We start from the raw sequence: 22273 nt of genomic DNA on the forward strand, positions 1-22273 counted from the left end.
CCGGTACCGCATAGTATTTATCCAACCTACATAATTTCTCTGGAATTGCAATCGTGTTACAATCATTCAGAGCCGCTAATACCTCCCCTAGCAATGTGCGGAGGTTCTCTAGCTTAAATTTAAAATTGGAAATCTCTGAATCCAGTCTCCCTGGATCAGATCCATCACCCACAGAATGAAGCTCTCCGTCCTCACGTTCTGCAAACTGTGACGCAGTATCTGACATGGCTCTCATCCGCGCACTCTATCCTTAACCCAGAGCTATCGCGCTTGCCTCTTAAATCTGGCAACTTAGATAATACTTCTGTCATAACAGTAGCCATGTCTTGCAAAGTGATTTGTAAGGGCCTCCCTGATGTACTTGGCGCCACAAAATCACGCACCTCCTGAGCGGGAGGCGCAGGTACTGACACGTGAGGAGAGTTAGTCGGCATAACTTCCCCCTCGTCGTCTGGTGATAATTTCTTTACATGTAAAGATTGACTTTTATTTAAATTAGCATCAATGCAATTAGTACATAAATTTCTATTGGGCTCCACATTGGCCTTTAAACATAGTGAACTAAGAGATTCATCTGAGTCAGACATGTTTAAACAAACTAGCAATGAGACTAGCAAACTTGGAAATACTTTTCAAAATTAATTTACAAGCAATATAAAAAACGTTACTGTGCCTTTAAGAAGCACAGAAAAACTGACAGTTGAAATAACAATGAACAAAAATAGTTATAGCAACCAAATTTTCACAGTAAATGTATTAAGTTAGCAAAGGATTGCACCCACCAGCAAATGGATGATTAACCCCTTAGTACCCAAAAACGGATAACAATTATATAATTAACGTTTTTCTCACAGTCAAATACACTGTCAAAGGACTACTGTGACTGATTACCTCCCTCAAAATGGATTTTGAAGACCCCTGAGCTCTCTAGAGACGATCTGGATCATGGAGGATGAAGTAGACAGAATGTGACTGAATTTTTACTGCGCAAAAAAGCGCTAAAATAGGCCCCTCCCACTCATATTACAACAGTGGGGAAGCTCAGAAACTGTTTCTATGCAGAAAACAAAAATGGCCATGTGGTAAAAATCAAGCCCCAATAAGTTTTATCACCAAGTACCTCACAAAAAACGATTAACATGCCAGTAAACGTTTTAAACATACATTTAAAAGTTATGTATTATTATTTACAAGCCTGCTACCAGTCGCTTTTACTGCAGTTAAGGCTCATACATTATTTCAGTATTTACAGTATTTTCAGAGTCAATTCCATTCCTTAGAAAATACATTCAGTGCACACACACACACACACATCAGCCTGATACCAGTCGCTATCGCTGCATTTAAGGCTGAACTTACTTTACAATGGTATCAGCAGTATTTTCTCAGTCAATTCCATTCCTCAGAAAATAAATTACTGCGCATACCTCATTTGTTGCAGGGGAGCCTGCATGCTATTCCCCTTCTCTGAAGTTACCTCACTTTTCCTCAGATGAGAACAGCCAGTGGGTCTTAGTTACGTCTGCTAAGACCATAGAAAAAAACCCAGGCAGATTCTTCTTCTAAAGCTGCCTGAGAATAAACCGCACACTCCGGTGCCATTTAAAAATAACAAACTTTTGATTGTAGAAATAAACTAAGTTAAAAAAAACACCACAGATCTCTCACAGCTTCCTATCTAGTTAGGCTGCAAGAGAATGACTGAGTATGACAGGTGAGGGGAGGAGCTATATAGCAAGCTCTGCTGGGTAATTCTCTTGCAGTTTCCTGTTGGGAAGAGAAATATTCCATAAGTAATGGATGACCCGTGGACTGACTACACTTAACAGGAGAAAGAAAGAAATTTATCAGGTAAGCATAAATTTTGTTTTCTTTTGCAAGATGTACCGAGTCCACAGATTCATCCTAACTTGTGGGATACCAATACCAAAGCTTTAGGACATGGATGAAGGGAGGGACAAGACAGGAACCTAAACGGAAGGCACCACTGCCTGCAAAACCTTTCTCCCAAAAATAGCCTACGAAGAAGCAAAAGTATCAAATTTGTAAAATTTGGAAAAGGTATGAAGCGAAGACCAAGTCGCAGCCTTACAAATCTGTTCAACAGAGGCATCAATTTTAAAAGCCCATGTGGAAGCCACTGCTCTAGTGGAGTGAGCTGCAATTCTTTCAGGAGGCTGCTGTCCAGCAGTCTCATAAGCCAAACAGATGATGCTTTTCAGCCAAAAGGAAAGAGGTAGCCGTAGCCTTTTGACCTCTACGCTTTCCAGCATAGACAACAAACAAAGAAGAAGATTTGCAAAAATCTTTGGTTGCCTGCAAATAAAACTTCAAGGCACGAACCACGTCCAAGTTATGCAACAGACGTTCCTTCTTGGAAGAAGGATTAGGACACAGAGAAGGAACAACAATTTCCTGATTGATATTCCTGTTAAAAACAACCTTAGGGAGGAATCCATCTGCCAGACGCTTGTGCAGTAGAATTGATAAAGCAGATATCTGTCCACTTTAGGGAACTAGCTGATAGCCCCTTCTCCAATCCTTCTTGGAGAAAGGACAAAATCAAAGGAATCCTGATCATTTACGCCATATCTTATGATAGATTTTCCTGGTGACAGGCTTTCAAGCCTGAATCAAGGTATCTATGACTGACTCAGTAAAACCCTGCTTTGATAAAATCAAGCGTTCAATCTCCAAGCAGTCAGTTGCAGAGAAATTAGATTTGGATGCTTGAACGGACCTTGAATCAGAAGGTCCCGTCGCAGTGGCACAGTGCATGGTGGTAGAGATGACATGTCCACCAGGTCCGCATACCAAGTCCTGCGTGGCCACGCAGGTGCTATCAAAATCACCGAAGCTCTCTCCTGTTTGATTCTTGCAATCAAACGGGGAAGGAGAGGAAACGGTGGAAACACATAAGCCAGGTTGAACGACCAGGGTACTGCTAGAGCATCTATCAGTACTGCCTGAGGATCCCTGGACCTGGATCCGTAACAAGGAAGTTTGGCGTTCTGATGTGACGCCATCAGATCCAATTCTGGTGTGCCCCATAGCTGAACAAGTTGAGCCAACACCTCCGGATGGAGCTCCCACTCGCCCGGATGAAAAGTCTGACGACTTAGAAAATCTGCCTCCCAGTTCTCTACCCCTGGGATATAGATCGCTGATAGATGGCAAGAATGAGTCTCTGCCCATCGGATTATCCTGGAAACTTCTATCATCGCCAAGGAACTTGTTGTTCCCCCCTGATGATTGACATAAGCTACAGTCGTGATGTTGTCCGACTGAAACCTGATGAATCCGGCCAAAGCCAGCTGGGGCCATGCCTGAAGAGCATTGAAAATCACTCTTAATTCCAGAATACTTAATCGGTAGGAGGGCCTCCTCCTGAGTCCACAAACCCTGTGCTTTCAGGGAATTCCAGACTGCACCCCAGCCCAGTAGGCTGGCATCCGTCGTCACTATAACCCACACTGGCCTGCGGAAACACATGGACAGGTGATCCTGTGACAACCACCAAAGAAGAGAGTCTCTGGTCTCTTGATCCAGATTTATCTGATGAGATAAATCTGCATAATCCCCATTCCACTGTTTGAGCATGTATAGTTGCAGTGGTCTGAGATGCAAGCGAGCGAACGGAACTATGTCCATTGCCGCTACCATAAGTCCGATTACCTCCATACACTGAGCCACTGACGGCCGAGGAATGGAATGAAGAGCTTGGCAGGTGGTTAAATTCTTTGATTTCCTGACCTCCGTCAGAAAAATTTTCATGTCCACCGAATCTATCAGGGTTCCCAGGAATGGAACCCTTGTGAGAGGAATAAGAGAACTCTTTCACGTTCACCTTCAACCCATGAGATCTTAGAAAGGCCAACACAAAGTCCGTGTGAGACTTTGCTAGTTGGAAAGTCGACGCTTGAATTAGGATGTCGTCTAGATAAGGCGCCACTGCAATGCCCCGCGGCCTTAGGACCGCCAGCAGGGACCCTAGCACTTTTGTGAAGATTCTTGGCGCCGTGGCCAACCCGAAGGGAAGAGCCACAAACTGGTAATGACTGTCCAGAAAGGCAAACCTGAGGAACTGGTGATGATCTTTGTGGATAGGAATGTGTAGATACGCATCCTTTAAATCCACGATGGTCATATATTGACCCTTCTGGATCATTGGTAAAATAGTCCGAATGGTCTCCATCTTGAAGGATGGAACTCTTAGGAATTGGTTTAGGATCTTGAGATCTAGAATTGGTCTGAAGGTTCCCTCTTTTTTGGGAACCATAAACAGATTTGAGTAGAAACCCTGTCTCTGTTCTGCTTTCGGAACTGGGCAGATCACTCCCATGGTAAAAAGGTCTACACAGCGTAAGAACGCCTCTCTTTTTGTCTGGTTTACAGACAATTGAGAAAGATGGAATCTCCCCCTTGGAGGAGAATCTTTGAAATCTAAAAGGTACCCCTGGGTTACAATTTCTATGGCCCAGGAGTCCTGAACGTCTCTTGTCCAGGCCTGAGCAAAGAGAGAGAGTCTGCCCCCTACTAGATCCGGCCCCGGATTGGGGGCTACCCCTTCATGCTGTCTTAGTGGCAGCAGCAGGCTTTTTGGCCTGTTTACTCTTGTTCCAAGCCTGGTTAGGTCTCCAGGTTGGCTTGGATTGAGCAAAATTCCCCTCTTGCTTTGCCACAGGGGAAGAGGAAGAGGGACCACCCTTGAAGTTTCGAAAGGAACGAAAATTATTTTGTTTGGTCCTTGTCTTATTTGACTTATCTTGGGGAAGGGCATGACCCTTCCCTCCAGTGATGTCTGAAATGATCTCTTTCAGTGCAGGCCCGAATAGGGTCTGACCCTTGAAAGGGATGGACAAAAGCTTGGATTTAGATGACACATCAGCCGACCAGGACTTAAGCCATAACGCTCTACGCGCTAAAATGGCAAAACCTGAATTCTTTGCCGCTAACTTAGCGAGATGAAAAGTGGCGTCTGTAATAAAAGAATTAGCTATCTTAAGAGCCTTAATTCTGTCCAGAATATCATCTAGTGGGGTCTCCACCTGAAGAGCCTCTTCTAGAGCCTCAAACCAAAAGGCAGCTGCAGTTGTTACAGGAACAATGCATGCAATAGGTTGAAGAAGAAAACCTTGATGAACAAAAATTTTCTTTAGGAGACCCTCTAATTTTTTATCCATAGGATCAACGAAAGCACAACTGTCTTCAATATGTATAGTTGTGCGCTTAGCCAGAGTAGAAATAGCTCCCTCCACCTTAGGGATCGTCTGCCACGAGTCCCTCAGATATGGGAAACATTTTCTTAAAAACAGGAGGGGAGCGAACGGAATACCTGGTCTATCCCACTCCTTAGTAACAATGCCCGAAATCCTCTTAGGGACCGGAAAAACATCAGTGTAGACAGGAACCTCTAAATATTTGTCCATTTTACACAATTTCTCTGGAACTACAATAGGGTCACAATCATCCAGAGTCGCTAAAACCTCGCTGAGCAATAAACAAAGGTGTTCTAGCTTAAATTTAAATGCCGTCATATCTGAATCTGTCTGAGGGAGTAACCTTCCTGAATCAGAAATCTCTCCCTCAGATAGCAAATCTCTCATCCCTACCTCAGAACATTGTGAGGGAGTATCGGATACGGCAACTAAAGCGTCAGAAGGCTCAGCATGTGTTCTTAACCCAGAGCTACTGCGCTTCCCTTGCAACCCTGGCAGTTTAGATAAAACCTCTGTAAGGGTAGTATTCATAACTGAGTCCATATCTTGCAAGGTGAAAGAATTAGACGAACTAGAAGTACTTGGCGTCGCTTGTGCGGGGGTTACTGGTTGTGACACTTGGGGAGAACTAGATGGCAAAACCTGATTTCCTTCTGTCTGAAAATCATCCATTGCCAAACTCAAAATATGCTGTCTGCAAGTTATAGACATATCAGTACAAGTGGGACACATTCTAAGAGGGGGTTCCACAATGGCTTCTAAACAAATTGAGCAATGAGTTTCCTCAATGTCAGACATGTTGAACAGGCTAGTAATGAGACAAGCAAGCTTGGAAAACACTTTATTTAATGAAAAAAAACCACAATTTTAAAAAAACGGTACTGTGCTTTTAAGAGAAAAAAAAGCATACACAAACTGCAAAACAGGTTAAAATAGCTTAAATTTTTTCTGAAATTTTTAACAGTGTACCTAGTAAGCTTTAGGAGGATTGTACCCCAAGTAAAAAAGCAATACACCCCCAATTAACAAAACCGGATCACAAAATGTCTAAAACCGGTTTAAAACCCTATTAGAACCTTGCCACAGCTCTGCTGTGGCCCTACCTGCCCTTAGGGAACGATAAAATGATGTTAAAGCTTCGATTAGGCCCTCGGGATGAATATCAGGACCCCAGGAGAAGTTGCTTGCTGCTTGCCAGTACAACTAAATGCTCAACAGAGGCGCGAAAATAGGCCCGGCTCACCACACTTGATGTGGCTGGGGCCTACCCAAATCCAAAAAAACCTTGTCTGAAAGCCATGTGGGTTATAATAACCCCAATATAAGCCAATGAACCCTCATGCAAATGTCCCCAATAAAGAACGTTACGCCCAGAACACCCAAACGTTTGTCTTCCAATCTCTCATACAAACTGAGTGCCCAAAATAAATAAACAAAATAAGCCCTTTATGCAAGCTAGTAAAACCTCTTAACCCTAGGATTACTGCTTACCCTTCTTCTAAAGGGGATACTGTCAGCCTTTCTGAGTTAACACAGTCTCTGCAGAAAAATGACTGAACATACCTCATTACTGTATAGCAAGAACCGTTCCTCACACTGAAGTTTTCCTGTACTCCTCAGCTTATGTGGGAACAGCAGTGGACCTTAGTTACAAATGGTAAGAACATCATCCTCCAGGCAGAAATCTTGATCTATGTCCTGTCTGAGAGCAAATAGTACAACACCGGTACCATTTAAAAATAACAAACTCTTGACTGAAGATAAAATAAAAACTAACAGTTTAACACCTCTTCTCTTTACCCTTCCTGCTTAGAGCAAGCAAAGAGAATGACTGGGGGGTGGAGTTAAGGGGGGAGCTATATAAACAGCTCTGCTGTGGTGCTCTCTTTGCTACTTCCTGTCAGGAAGGACAATATCCCACAAGTTAGGATTAATCCGTGGACTCGGTACATCTTGCAAAAGAAAACCGAAGATGTTCTCAAATTATAGTTCACATGCTAAATTTCTTGCTCCTAATATCAGTAGTTCTCTAGGCATAGATATCACTAAAAAAAAAAATACTCTTTTTTCCATCTGACAGTTGAGTCATAATATATAATTACAATTTAATATTAAAGTAATTGTAAACAGAATAATAATAATAATAATAACAACAACGAGCACATGCGTGAGGGCACACATTGTTGTGAGTCAGGGCCGGATTGGGCAGCCGGGTTACTGGGAAAAATCCCGGTGGGCCGCCGGCCGGCAGCTCAGCTGTGCTGGCTTAGCCTCAGGCTGGCTCAGCTGCTGCAGTAGAGAGCAGCAATTAATTTAGCAGTAAATATATATATGATGCGACGCCAATATTATATATAGCAATTGCAGCCGGTAATACACCAATAGTTATTAGTTACTCTTAATAGGCTAAGACTGGCTCAGCTCAGTCTATCACACTCACTGGATGAGGCCAGGGAGGAATGATGCGGGCCGGGTGGACCGGGCCAACTTAAGTCACACACTGAGTTGACTGTCTACTCACATACCCTGTGACATGATCGGGGAGGGAGCCTGGGAGCGGCTGTGTCAGCGAGCCGAGTCTAGTAGTTGAGTTAAGTAAGCTGCAGGCCACGTGGTGTCACGTGTGGGAAGGTTGGAAGACGGCGGTCACGGGACACACACACGGCCGGCGGTAACTTGGCAGAAACAACGCAGAGGCAGTCGCAGAGAAGTTCAAGTTAGTAGTCTGATTGTTTGTGAACAGTAGTAGTACTGTTACTGTACCACCATAATAGTGTATTATGTTTTGGTATTCGTTAGATACTACATTTGATGCTGTGGCAGTGTATGACTGACTATATGGGGAGCAAAACCATCACATTCACCAGTGTGTGATGTAATTTTTTTTGCTCAGTCGAAATTTGAAACCAGTTTGGTTTTGGGAGATCATGGATGGATCATGCAGTATCCTTAACGTATGCACTATGCAGCCAAGCCTAGCCAGCCATAGCATTAGCCATAATGAGTCAAGTCCAGGCATGATGCACAGCACACAGTGGTATGTGTGTGACTTTGTAACCCTAGCTATATATTATTATTCTTGGAAACTAATTAATGCCACTATAGACATATTGCAGAAGACTATGACTGGCTAGATGGCTGCGTTAACCCTGGACTTAATGAAGCACAGTGGACCAACACCAGCAGATGACATGGCTCCCCAAATCAACACAAACTGTAAAAACTTCACACTGGACTTCAAGCATCTTGCAGTGTGTGCCTCTCCCTTCTTCCTCCATACTCTGGGTCCTTGGTTTCCAAATGAGATTCAAAATTTGCTCTCATTAGAAAAGAGGGCTTTGGACCACTGAGCAACAGACCAGGTCTGTTTTTCTTTAGCCCAGGTAAGACGCTTCTGACATTGTTTGTTGTTCAGGAGTGGCTTGACAAGAGGAATACGACATTTGAAGCCCATGTCCAGGATCCGTCTGTGTGTGGTGGCTCTTGATGCACTGACTCCAGCCTCAGTCCACTCCTTGTGAAAGTCCCCAACACTTTTGAATGGCCTTTTCCTGACAATCCTCTCCAGGCTGCGGTCATCCCTGCTGCTTATGCACCTTTTTCTTCCACACTTTTCATTTCCACATAACTTTCTATTAATGTTGATACAGCACTTTGGGAACATCCAACTTCTTTTGCAATTACCTTTTGAGGCTTTCCCTCCTTATGGAGGGTGTCAATGATGGTTTTCTGCACAACTGTCAGGTCAGCAGTCTTTCCCATGATTGTGATTCCTACTGAACCAGACTGAGAGACCATTTAAAGGCTCAGGAACCCTTTGCAGGTGTTATGGCTTAATTAGCCGATTAGAGTGGGACACTTTGATCCTAGAATATTGCACCTTTTCACAATATTAACATTTTTGGAGATTGTGTATTTGGGGTTTTCATGAGCTGTAAGCCATAATCATCACAATTATGACAAATCAGGGCTTGAACTTGCTTTGCATGTAATGAGTCTCTCATATATTAGTTTCACCTTTTAAGTTGCATTAGTGAAATAAATGAACTTTTGAACGATATTCTAATTTTTCGAGTTTCATCTGTAGCTTATATATGTAAATAAACTGTGGCATTTCTCCAAGCAAAGTATGAATTAATTGGTTTAAAACATCTTTCTTTTAATCTGTAGCACAAATTAACCAAGCTATAGGGACATATTTATCAAGCTCCGTACGGAGCTTGATGCCCCGTAAGCTCGCTGTAAACAGAAGTTATGATGCAGCGGTCTAAAGAACGCTGCTCCATAACCTGTCCGCCTGCTCTGAGGCGGTGGACAGACATCGCCAGAAATCAACCCGATCGAATACGATCAGGTTGATTGACACCCCCTGCTAGCGGCCGCAAATCTGCAGGGGGCGGCATTGCACCAGCAGTTCACAAGAACTGCTGGTGCAATGACAAATGCTGAGAGCGTATGCTGTCTGCATTTATCGATGTGCAGCAGGCATGATCCGCAAACGAGAAGAGGGGAGAGAGAGCGAGCAAGAGAGAGGGGAGAGAGAGCGAGCAAGAGAGAGGGGAGAGAGAGCGAGCAAGAGAGAGGGGAGAGAGAGCGAGCAAGAGAGAGGGGAGAGAGAGCGAGCAAGAGAGAGGGGAGAGAGAGCGAGCAAGAGAGAGGGGAGAGAGAGCGAGCAAGAGAGAGGGGAGAGAGAGCGAGCAAGAGAGAGGGGAGAGAGAGCGAGCAAGAGAGAGGGGAGAGAGAGCGAGCAAAAGAGAGGGGAGCGAGCGAGCAAAAGAGAGGGGAGCGAGCGAGCAAAAGAGAGGGGAGCGAGCGAGCAAAAGAGAGGGGAGCGAGCGAGCAAAAGAGAGGGGAGCGAGAGCGAGCAAAAGAGAGGGGAGCGAGAGCGAGCAAAAGAGAGGGGAGCGAGAGCGAGCAAAAGAGAGGGGAGCGAGAGAGAGCAAAAGAGAGGGGAGCGAGAGCGAGCAAAAGAGAGGGGAGCGAGAGCGAGCGAAAGAGAGGGGGAGCGAGAGCGAGCAAAAGAGAGGGGAGCGAGAGCGAGCAAAAGAGAGGGGAGCGAGAGCGAGCAAAAGAGAGGGGAGCGAGAGCGAGCAAAAGAGAGGGGAGCGAGAGCGAGCAAAAGAGAGGGGAGCGAGAGCGAGCAAAAGAGAGGGGAGCGAGAGCGAGCAAAAGAGAGGGGAGCGAGAGCGAGCAAAAGAGAGGGGAGCGAGAGCGAGCAAAAGAGAGGGGAGCGAGAGCGAGCAAAAGAGAGGGGAGCGAGAGCGAGCAAAAGAGAGGGGAGCGAGAGCGAGCAAAAGAGAGGGGAGCGAGAGCGAGCAAAAGAGAGGGGAGCGAGAGCGAGCAAAAGAGAGGGGGAGCGAGAGCGAGCAAAAGAGAGGGGAGCGAGGCGAGCAAAAGAGAGGGGAGCGAGAGCGAGCAAAAGAGAGGGGAGCGAGAGCGAGCAAAAGAGAGGGGAGCGAGAGCGAGCAAAAGAGAGGGGAGCGAGAGCGAGCAAAAGAGAGGGGAGCGAGAGCGAGCAAAAGAGAGGGGAGCGAGAGCGAGCAAAAGAGAGGGGAGCGAGAGCGAGCAAAAGAGAGGGGAGCGAGAGCGAGCAAAAGAGAGGGGAGCGAGAGCGAGCAAAAGAGAGGGGAGCGAGAGCGAGCAAAAGAGAGGGGAGCGAGAGCGAGCAAAAGAGAGGGGAGCGAGAGCGAGCAAAAGAGAGGGGAGCGAGAGCGAGCAAAAGAGAGGGGAGCGAGAGCGAGCAAAAGAGAGGGGAGCGAGAGCGAGCAAAAGAGAGGGGAGCGAGAGCGAGCAAAAGAGAGGGGAGCGAGAGCGAGCAAAAGAGAGGGGAGCGAGAGCGAGCAAAAGAGAGGGGAGCGAGAGCGAGCAAAAGAGAGGGGAGCGAGAGCGAGCAAAAGAGAGGGGAGCGAGAGCGAGCAAAAGAGAGGGGAGCGAGAGCGAGCAAAAGAGAGGGGAGCGAGAGCGAGCAAAAGAGAGGGGAGCGAGAGCGAGCAAAAGAGAGGGGAGCGAGAGCGAGCAAAAGAGAGGGGAGCGAGTGCGAGCAAAAGAGAGGGGAGCGAGAGCGAGCAAAAGAGAGGGGAGCGAGAGCGAGCAAAAGAGAGGGGAGCGAGAGCGAGCAAAAGAGAGGGGAGCGAGAGCGAGCAAAAGAGAGGGGAGCGAGAGCGAGCAAAAGAGAGGGGAGCGAGAGCGAGCAAAAGAGAGGGGAGCGAGAGCGAGCAAAAGAGAGGGGAGCGAGAGCGAGCAAAAGAGAGGGGAGCGAGAGCGAGCAAAAGAGAGGGGAGCGAGAGCGAGCAAAAGAGAGGGGAGCGAGAGCGAGCAAAAGAGAGGGGAGCGAGAGCGAGCAAAAGAGAGGGGAGCGAGAGCGAGCAAAAGAGAGGGGAGCGAGCAAAAGAGAGGGGAGCGAGAGCGAGCAAAAGAGAGGGGAGCGAGCAAAAGAGAGGGGAGCGAGAGCGAGCAAAAGAGAGGGGAGCGAGAGCGAGCAAAAGAGAGGGGAGCGAGAGCGAGCAAAAGAGAGGGGAGCGAGAGCGAGCAAAAGAGAGGGGAGCGAGAGCGAGCAAAAGAGAGGGGAGCGAGAGCGAGCAAAAGAGAGGGGAGCGAGAGCGAGCAAAAGAGAGGGGAGAGAGAGCGAGCAAAAGAGAGGGGAGAGAGAGCGAGCAAGAGAGAGGGGAGAGAGAGCGAGCAAGAGAGAGGGGAGAGAGAGCGAGCAAGAGAGAGGGGAGAGAGAGAGCGAGCAAGAGAGAGGGGAGAGAGAGCGAGCAAGAGAGAGGGGAGAGAGAGCGAGCAAGAGAGAGGGGAGAGAGAGCGAGCAAGAGAGAGGGGAGAGAGCGAGCAAGAGAGAGGGGAGCGAGCGAGCGAGCAAAAGAGAGGGGAGCGAGCGGGCAAAAGAGAGGGGAGCGAGCGAGCAAAAGAGAGGGGAGCGAGCGAGCAAAAGAGAGGGGAGCGAGCGAGCAAAAGAGAGGGGAGCGAGCGAGCAAAAGAGAGGGGAGCGAGCGAGCAAAAGAGAGGGGAGCGAGCGAGCAAAAGAGAGGGGAGCGAGCGAGCAAAAGAGAGGGGAGCGAGCGAGCAAAAGAGAGGGGAGCGAGAGCGAGCAAAAGAGAGGGGAGCGAGAGCGAGCAAAAGAGAGGGGAGCGAGAGCGAGCAAAAGAGAGGGGAGCGAGAGCGAGCAAAAGAGAGGGGAGCGAGAGCGAGCAAAAGAGAGGGGAGCGAGAGCGAGCAAAAGAGAGGGGAGCGAGAGCGAGCAAAAGAGAGGGGAGAGAGAGCGAGCAAGAGAGAGGGGAGAGAGAGCGAGCAAGAGAGAGGGGAGAGAGAGCGAGCAAGAGAGAGGGGAGAGAGAGCGAGCAAAAGAGAGGGGAGCGAGCGAGCAAAAGAGAGGGGAGCGAGCGAGCAAAAGAGAGGGGAGCGAGCGAGCAAAAGAGAGGGGAGCGAGCGAGCAAAAGAGAGGGGAGCGAGCGAGCAAAAGAGAGGGGAGCGAGCGAGCAAAAGAGAGGGGAGCGAGCGAGCAAAAGAGAGGGGAGCGAGCGAGCAAGAGAGAGGGGAGAGAGAGCGAGCAAGAGAGAGGGGAGAGAGAGCGAGCAAGAGAGAGGGGAGCGAGAGCGAGCAAAAGAGAGGGGAGCGAGAGCAAGCAAAAGAGAGGGGAGCGAGAGCGAGCAAAAGAGAGGGGAGCGAGAGCGAGCAAGAGAGAGGGGAGAGAGAGCGAGCAAGAGAGAGGGGAGAGAGAGCGAGCAAGAGAGAGGGGAGAGAGAGCGAGCAAGAGAGAGGGGAGAGAGAGCGAGCAAGAGAGAGGGGAGAGAGAGCGAGCAAGAGAGAGGGGAGAGAGAGCGAGCAAGAGAGAGGGGAGAGAGAGCGAGCAAGAGAGAGGGGAGAGAGAGCGAGCAAGAGAGAGGGGAGAGAGAGCGAGCAAGAGAGAGGGGAGAGAGAGCGAGCAAGAGAGAGGGGAGAGAGAGCGCAAAAGAGAGGGGAGAGAGAGCGCAAAAGAGAGGGGAGAGAGAGCGCAAAAGAGAGGGGAGAGAGAGCGCAAAAGAGAGGGGAGAGAGAGCGCAAAAGAGAGGGGAGAGAGAGCGCAAAAGAGAGGGGAGAGAGAGCGCAAAAGAGAGGGGAGAGAGAGCGCAAAAGAGAGGGGAGAGAGAGCGCAAAAGAGAGGGGAGAGAGAGCGCAAAAGAGAGGGGAGAGAGAGCGCAAAAGAGAGGGGAGAGAGAGCGCAAAAGAGAGGGGAGAGAGAGCGCAAAAGAGAGGGGAGAGAGCGCAAAAGAGAGGGGAGAGAGAGCGCAAAAGAGAGGGGAGAGAGAGCGCAAAAGAGAGGGGAGAGAGAGCGCAAAAGAGAGGGGAGAGAGAGCGCAAAAGAGAGGGGAGAGAGAGCGCAAAAGAGAGGGGAGAGAGAGCGCAAAAGAGAGGGGAGAGAGAGAGCAAAAGAGAGGGGAGAGAGAGAGCAAAAGAGAGGGGAGAGAGAGAGCAAAAGAGAGGGGAGAGAGAGAGCAAAAGAGAGGGGAGAGAGAGAGCAAAAGAGAGGGGAGAGAGAGAGCAAAAGAGAGGGGAGAGAGAGCAAAAGAGAGGGGAGAGAGAGCAAAAGAGAGGGGAGAGAGAGCAAAAGAGAGGGGGGGGAGAGAGCAAAAGAGAGGGGGGGGAGAGCAAAAGAGAGGGGGGGGAGAGCAAAAGAGAGGGGGGGAGAGCAAAAGAGGGGGGGGGGGAGAGCAAAAGAGAGGGGGGGGGAGAGCAAAAGAGAGGGGGGGAGAGCAAAAGAGAGGGGGGGAGAGCAAAAGAGAGGGGGGGGAGCAAGGGGTGGGAACGCTACTGCAAAAAATGGCCCGTGTACACGGGTTTTAGGAGTAGTTGTCAATATAATACTGATGAACATAGAAAATGTAAAACTAAAACTGAGGTTCGTTACATTTAAACAAACACTAACCTTGTAGACGTTTAAACTACACATAGATCCATCCATACTCTATGCCACACTTTCAGTTAGTCACAACACTGCATTTTTTTTAAAGGACAAAATTCATAAATCCAGGAAGCTAATGCTCATGAACAAGAAATTAGTGTACATCTTATAGTTAAAGGGACAGTCTACACCAGAATTTTTATTGTTTAAAAAGAAAGATAATCCCTTTATTACCCATTCCCTAGTTTTGCACAACCAACAGAGATATATAAATACACTTTTTACCTCTGTGATTACCTTGTATCTAATTCTCTGCAAACTGCCCCTTATTTCAGTTCTTTTGACAGACATCTATTTTAGCCAATCTGAGCTGGCTCACATGAACTCCACGTGCGTGAGCACAGTGTTATCTATATGACACACATGAACTAACACCCTCTAGTGGTGAAAAACTGTCAAAATGCCCTAGGAGAAGAGGCGGCCTTCAAGGGCTTAGAAATTAGCATATGAACCTCCTAGATTTAGCTTTTAACTAAGAATATCAAGAGAACAAAGAAAAATTGGTGATAAAAGTACATTTTAAAATTGTTTAAAACTACATTCTCTTTCTGAATCATGAAAGTTTATTTTGGACTAGACTGTCCCTTTAAAATGTCAAAATAGCATCCCCTCATAAACAAACTAACATGTACTTTTGAAGGCATAGATATTGTATAACTGCACAGTTTCAGGAGTTGATCCTTTCTAATACAGTCTTTTCCTTATAAGGTACGCATATGTATTCATAAGTATTTTTTTTGTGCAGAATATTTTTGATCCTTGCACCACTTGGATGTAGGTACTACGTCACACAGTACCCAGAATACTATGTGGACGTAGTACCTATGTCCAACACAGAGGCACAAGCTCCGGTCACTGCTGGGAGCTGAAGGCACCTGCCCTAATATGGTAAGGGAGCACGGATCGTGCTCCATTACATGTGAAGCCAGATTGCTGATAATTACAGACTGTCCGTCACTCTCTGTAATGATCCTCCGTTGGTGCCAGTGGGAGCCGTGTGAGGGAAGGAGGTAGGTAGATGGGTGGTCCAACAGGAGGGGGAGGGGGAGGGGCAGTATTAGGCAAGGCCAGTAACAAACATGGTGTGAAGCAGTGGGAGTGTTAGGGAGCTGTTGGGGGGGGATTTAAAAATAAATAAAAGCCCTAAACTGCATACTGGCAGACTGTTTGCCAGTACCCAAGATAGTGCTGACAATTGTGTGTGGGGGGAGGAAAAAGCTGTTTGGGAGGGATCAGGGGTAGGAGGTGTCCGGTAGGAGTGCAATTTCTAAACTACAGCAAATATTAATCTTACAAGCTAACTGATTAACCCCTTCACTGACGGGAATCTTAGAAGTGTGATGGGCAATTTCAATTAGCATGTCTGCTATTTCTGAACAAAAGGGACCCCAGAGATGCTTTTATAACTTTTTTTTTTTTTTTATGGATTGTCATCAAATATATCAACATTTGCCTACATCAATACCTTGGGTTGTCTACTAAAATATATATAGTTTCAATAGGTAAATGGCTCTATTTCTGTTTAAACTGAGTAATAGCAAAATGCTAAAAATTATCCAATACTTTGGGCAAGGTTTCCTCTGAAATTGCTGGTTGCAAAGGGGTTAAACTTAAATTGTACTTCCCCATAAAGGGTGTTATGTATAGTAAAAAAAAATACTATGAACTTTCGGATTTTTGTGCCTGCCTTTCCTGTAATTTAAATTTGAAAGTTAGTTTTTCACTGCCCCAGAGAGGCTATAGTGCATTTTGTGGAATAACCCTGACCCTCTAACAGTGATTGCTTGATCTATGCTTTAGCTCATTTATAAATGTCCCTAAGTGGAAATAGCAAAAAAGACAATATAGACTGCATATGAAAATTGTGTAAACAAAATGTCAGTTTAAATGCTTCTAAATAATTAATAGATATTTTGCAATACAGTGATTGATTTCTGATCTACATATAAATGATTTAAATGCTCTTTAATAAACAGACTTGGTTTACTGTGCTATCAAATTTTAGTGGGACAAAATGAAGCACTCTTGATACTTACAGAATTTCCCTATTTCACTGAAGAGTTGGTCTTAGTTTTGCAAACAACAACAATAGATATTAAAGTGCAACATGTTACCTTGATCAAAACAATGTGTATTTAGATTTGCCTTGTGTCACTTCACTGTCATCCTAGCTGAAAATCTGCTCAATGTAAATAATACACTCACAGTTTTCATCATTCTCCTCTTTTTCATTAGCAGGAAGGCTTTTTAAAACAGAGTCTACACCAGGCAACCTACACCGTCTCTTCTTCCTCCCCTTTCTCCTCCTAAGAACAGAAACTCCAGTGAGCCTATTAGCATTCCAAAGACACAATGCGTTTTAGTGCAAAGCATGTGCGTAAGCATAGCAAAAAAATAAAATTATGAAGCAAGGGTGTCAGAGTTTGCTTTCCAAAATAATGCATTTTTTATATATTAGAAAGACATTCTGCAAATGTGGAGATAATCGGAATCATTACAGGCAAATGTTTAAACAACATACACAAAACAAAAGGGTGCTGGCCTTACACTTGTTAGCTATTTGTATTTATAACATTTTGTTCTGTACCACACACACAGCAAAATAAACATAATAAAAAGGTGCTAAAGGGATATAAAACCCAATTGTTGATTCAGATGGTGCACGATTTTAAAACAACTTTTCTATTTTCTTCCATCATATTTTCTTCATTCTCTTGATCTCTATAATAATGATGCACTACTGGGAGCTAGCTCAACACAGGTGAGAAAATGACAAGAGGCCTATATGTGCAGGCACCAATCACCAGCTAACTCCCAGTAGTGCATTGCTGCTCCTGAGCCTATGGTTTTCACCAAAGGATACCAAGAAAACAAAGCAAATTACATAACCGAAGCAAAGAAGAAAATGTATTCAAATTGAATGCTTTATCCGAGTCATGAAAGTTTATTTTTTAACTTTACTGTCTGAGGTTCATTCAGTGTGTTGCATTCAAGCTTGCAATACTAGGGTTGCCACCTTTATTGGGGGGTAAAAAATACCGGTCATGCACATTAGCATTAATTTGTATAAATAATTATACAGCATAAATCAGTAACTAAAGCTGCTAAGACTTTAAATAATTGGTTTATAATTAGATTCCAACACACACAGAAGAAGCTTGACAATGATAGCATCTTTTTTTCTATATTTAATCTTTATTTTCAACTTTGACTTGAACCTTAAAAATACTGGCCATATTGGTTATATACCGGCTCGGTGACAACCCTGTTGATGTACTAATAGAAATTCAAGCACCCTGAAATTTCGCAATATTTTCTAAAGCTAGAAAAACAAACTGTTTGTTTTTTTTCTCAAACTCACTGCATTATTCTTAAAGGGACACTGAACCCAAAAATTTTTTCGTGATTCAGATAGAGCATGCAAATTTAAGCAACTTTCTAATTTACTCTTATTGTCAAATTTTCTTCGTTCTCTTGCTTTCTTTATTTGAAAAAGAAGGCATCTAAGCTATTTTTTTAGTTCAGAACCATGGAAAGCACTTGTTTATTAGTGGGTGAATTTATCCACCAATCAGCAAGAACACAGTGTGTTCACCAAAAATGGGCCAGCATCTAAACTTACATTCTTGCATTTCAAATAAAGATACCAAGAGAATGAAGAGAATTTGATAATAGGAGTAAATTAGAAAGTTGCTTAAAATTGCATGCTCTATCTGAATCACAAAATAAAAAAAATGGGTTCAGTGTCCCTTTAAGGTATTACTGGGAGGTTTTTCAACATCTTTTCTATTGCTTAGATTAAGATTTTTGTCAATAATGACACTGTGTATATGTATTTTTAATATTTGAATGGAATAACTACCTTTTTAATCAAATGCTACATTTCAAATGTATTGAATGAAAACCTCTCTTCAAATTTAAAGGGACAGTAAACACCAAAAATGTTATTGTTTAAAAAGATAGATAATCCCTTTATTACCCATTCCCCAGTTCTGCATAACCAACACTGTTAATGAAATATACATTTTACCTCTGTGATTACCTTATATCTAAGCCTCTGCAGACTGCCCCCTTATCTCAGTTATTTTGACAGACTTGACTTCAGGCAATTAGTGCCGACTCTAAAATAACTCCACGGGTATGAGCGCAATGTGATCTACAAAACACACGTGAACTAATACCCTCTAGCTGTGAACAACTGTAAAATGCTTTCATATAAGACGGCATTTGAGGTCTCTTATAGAAATTATAAATTAGCATACCTAGGTTTAGCTTTCAACCAAGAATACCAAGAGAACAAAGCAAATATGATGATAAAAGTAAATTAGAAAGCTGTTTAACATTACATGCCCTATCTGAATCATGAAAGTTTAATTTGGACTTTACTGTCCCTTTAAGTCAAAAACACATTTGACATAACAGATTTTGAATGTTAATTTTCAAACCTTTACACAGAAATAAAATGTTAATTTTGATACACTATAGGACAAGGCTAAACAAATACCAGGTATCTAGACATGTGGTCCTGACACTAAAGAAAACATGCCAAGAAGTAAGGGGTTGCTGTGTGTATTCTGGACAATAAAGTGTTTAAAATCAAAAATTGTCTCATTCAGAAATGATTTTCCCGCTTGATCAATGGGGTTTGTATTGGGCAATATAACCGTGAAATCACTTCTGCTTTTGTTTCAACTCATATACATGAACAAAAAACTTATATATATTTTATACCAAATGTCAAATTTCACAATACTAAATGTAACATTCATCCAGAAAATAGCTAAAGAAAAGTACTACAGTGTTACAAAAAGCATAATAAAGCTAGATAAATTCTGAATTATAAAATAAGATTAGCTACAAAGCAGGCAGTTCTTAGGCAGCAGCTCAAATAGCAAAGCATAAAGCATTATCAATTTACGTTCTGCAGTAGAAAAGGACTACCTAGAGATGTTGCTTACATGCGAGCCACAGCTTTTCTTGCCAATTTTCGTTGCAATCTCCGGTTTTCATCAGTATCACGAAGAACATGATCTTCTGCTGCCCATCTATCCCAGCTAATGTTGAAAGAGGGAAAAATGTGTAAACTACAGCCTCTCTTAACAGACATTAAGAGAAAAAATTCCCTTCAGATCTATTTTGTTGCAAACTATTTATTAAAATAAAAGCATGCTTTATGAGTACCAACTTAGAAAAGAGCTGCAGATGTGTAAAAGTAAACTGCGTCATGTAACGAAAAAGGACAGAGGACCCAACAGAATTTCATGTAGCTGCGCCTATTTATTTTTATAAGGACACCCTAGACACTATACAGGCAGTCCTCGGGTTACAGACATCCGACTTAAGTACAACTCATACTTACAAACAGATAAAATAGAGCTTTATCGACAATCCTTCTTTCCAGGATAATCCAAAATACTGAAAATCCAATTGTCACAAGGACAGAAAGTGATGTGAAATTTTCTGAACAGGGGCACAGATAGCAAAACAAACTTTATCCTATGCTATCCAAAACAAAAAAAAATGTTTGGCTAGAGTTTCACCTAAAAAAAGTGCCTGTTCCAACTTACATACAAATTCAACTTAAGAACAAACCTAAAGTCCCTATCTTGTACGTAACCCGGGGACTGCCTGTAGTAGGATAATTAAAACGTAGATACTGCATGAGCTTGAAAATAGGCACACACACCACCGTATCATAGTCAGAAACTTCCAATCAGTTCCGTTCAGCTACTCAGACATCAGATGTAGAGCTTGTATACGAGGATTAAAGTCTAATTTTTTTAACGGGACAGTAAAGTTAAAATTAAACATTCATAATTGCAAAAAGAGCATGCAGTTTCCAATTTACTTTTATTATCAATTTTGCTTAGTTCTCTTGCCTGTGTCTTTAGCCACCTGGCAGCAGTGTTTGCAACAATGTTACAGCAATGTAATACATAGTTGCAAACTTGGATGTCATAGTGTGTAGCATTCTGTGGCAGCAGTGTATGTAACCATGTATAACACTTATATAAACATTGTTGCAAACACTGCTGCCAGATGGCTAAAAAAAAAGACACATACATGCTCTTGAGCTCACCTAGGATTACTTTTTAACAAAGGATTCAAGAGAACTAACCAAAATTGATAATAGAAGTGAATTGGAAAGTGGTTTAAAAAATTGTATGCTCTATTCAATGTAAGTTTAATTTTGACTTTACTGTTCCTTTAAGTCAGTAGGTTTGGATGCAGAAGAAGAGTCCAGAGTTTATCCACAGCCAGTCTAACTAAAAGAGAGAAGCAGAGACGTCTTTTCTAATACAATAGAAACTCCTCCCACTTTTGCCTAGTCTTATTGAATTTTCTGCAAAACTCAAAGTTTGAGGGTAAATGGAGGAAAAACATACACCAGAGAAGTCTAATTTTATGTTGAGGGTGTCTATAGCATATGCTTCCTAGAGAGGAAGGAAAATGGCAAACTTCTCTGCTGGTCTCACTTATGACAAAATCCATTGAGAAAGCCCAGCTCCCAATTGATTGTTCCTTGTCAATGGACAACAGCAATGTCCAGAAGATATGTTTCTAAACTGCTCTAAGTTCCAGTGCATGACTCTCCATCCCAATGTGCTGGAATTGGTAATCTAGCAAATCTACTGGAGCCCCGCCAGAAGTCTGCTCTGTTGAATGTGACCAAATCTTGCACTGAGGAAATACTTATTACTATGTGCAAATAAGAACAGAAATACATAATCCATCTTGTATAATGGGTCTCACTGTTTTCTTAGCCATCCCAGTAGCACAGCGTTGCTCAGATGCATGTACATCTCTATTAATTCCAGAATAGGTGACTGGTTAATGAACAGAGAAAATCTTTCAGCATGAACAATAGATGTAAGCATGGACAAATCAAATGTAATTGTTTTTTTTTTAATAATAGATAGGTCAAAACTGTGGTGAGAGTTTAAAGGGATATTCCAGCCAAAATTGGAAACCACATGGGTGCATTTCGGTATTGAACAGAAGCATTTTTGTAATATACATGCATTCTAATAAAAGCTATAGCGGTTTTAAAAGTGTATTTAAGTATGCAATGTGCACCAGCATTTTAAACCCAGCACTTGCTCAGAGAGCCTAAGGTGCTTGTACCATCTGGTAATGACTCAATTTGTTAATTGTTGACAGGATACAAGCCCCACTGATGATCCGAGCAGCTGCAGTAGTTAAAATGTGGGTGCAGTGACAATATCTAACTATGCTTCACATGCATGTGCAGAGAAAAATTATAACACTAAAACAGTCATAACTTTTACTAGAAGCATTTTTGCCAATACATGTATATTGCAAATATGTTTCTATTCAAAGATGTAATTAATCTATGTGCAATTAAATTTTGACCGGAATGTCCCTTTAAGAATGAAAGGGATAATTGCATTAGGCCTCCGTTTAATGTATCCCAAATATGACCGGTACAAGCTAATATGTGCATTGAGGAAACACTAAGCAACAAAAAAAGACAAGTAAAATATATCCAGCCTGCTGGTAGCACAATGATCAAAATTAAATACAACTGTAATATATAAACCTGGTTTGAAAAATATATATTCAAATGTAATGGCCAGAAAGAATAATGAGGGGTTGTATTTAAAAATATGTGAAGGAATCCAACATGTTAGGAAATAGAAGTAAAATGTTAGTAGTTGCAGACTGCTTCCTGGCTTTGTCAAGCCCTGATCTAAAATATAAATAAAAAAAAGGGATATACGAATGTCCAAAATAACATAATGTATATATAAAACACAAATAACACATCAAGAAAAGACAAATAAGTTGACCCATACAATAAATGTACATGCCAGATAGCCAAAGTGAATAGGGAATATTGGAGAAGAAAATGTGGAGGTTCAGGATTTGGGGTTACATGTGTGCTGCAAGGGTAAGCTGAAATACATTTTATTTTAATTAGCTTTAAAAACAATACTGAGCTATAAATTATTTTGGCATTATATATAGAACACTCAAAGACAATACAGTACTTTAATCAGCAAGGTGATATTTGTTGTTTTAAATAAATATAGAACTATTATTTGCATTTTAGAAAAAGAAAAAAAAAGCAAAGACACAAAGAGAAAATTGTGAC

General features: G+C 43.5%; 1 protein-coding gene across 2 annotated transcripts in view; it reads right to left on the reverse strand.

Moving 5' to 3' along the window:
• MSL3 (MSL complex subunit 3) overlaps positions 1 to 22273 on the reverse strand; it is a 199092-nt gene that overhangs the window by 172126 nt on the left and 4693 nt on the right. The window contains exons 3-4 of one of the 2 annotated variants that reach the window (XM_053707590.1): positions 19116 to 19211; positions 16363 to 16463 (exon numbers count right to left, since the gene is read on the reverse strand). In XM_053707590.1, coding sequence (XP_053563565.1) covers positions 16363 to 16463; positions 19116 to 19211 — 197 coding nt within the window. Of the gene's footprint in view, positions 1 to 16362; positions 16464 to 19098; positions 19212 to 22273 lie in introns of those variants that run through there. The other variant, XM_053707591.1, reaches the window with a different exon arrangement.

The sequence above is a fragment of the Bombina bombina genome, chromosome 3, assembly GCF_027579735.1.
Source record: "Bombina bombina isolate aBomBom1 chromosome 3, aBomBom1.pri, whole genome shotgun sequence".
NCBI lineage: Eukaryota > Metazoa > Chordata > Amphibia > Anura > Bombinatoridae > Bombina > Bombina bombina.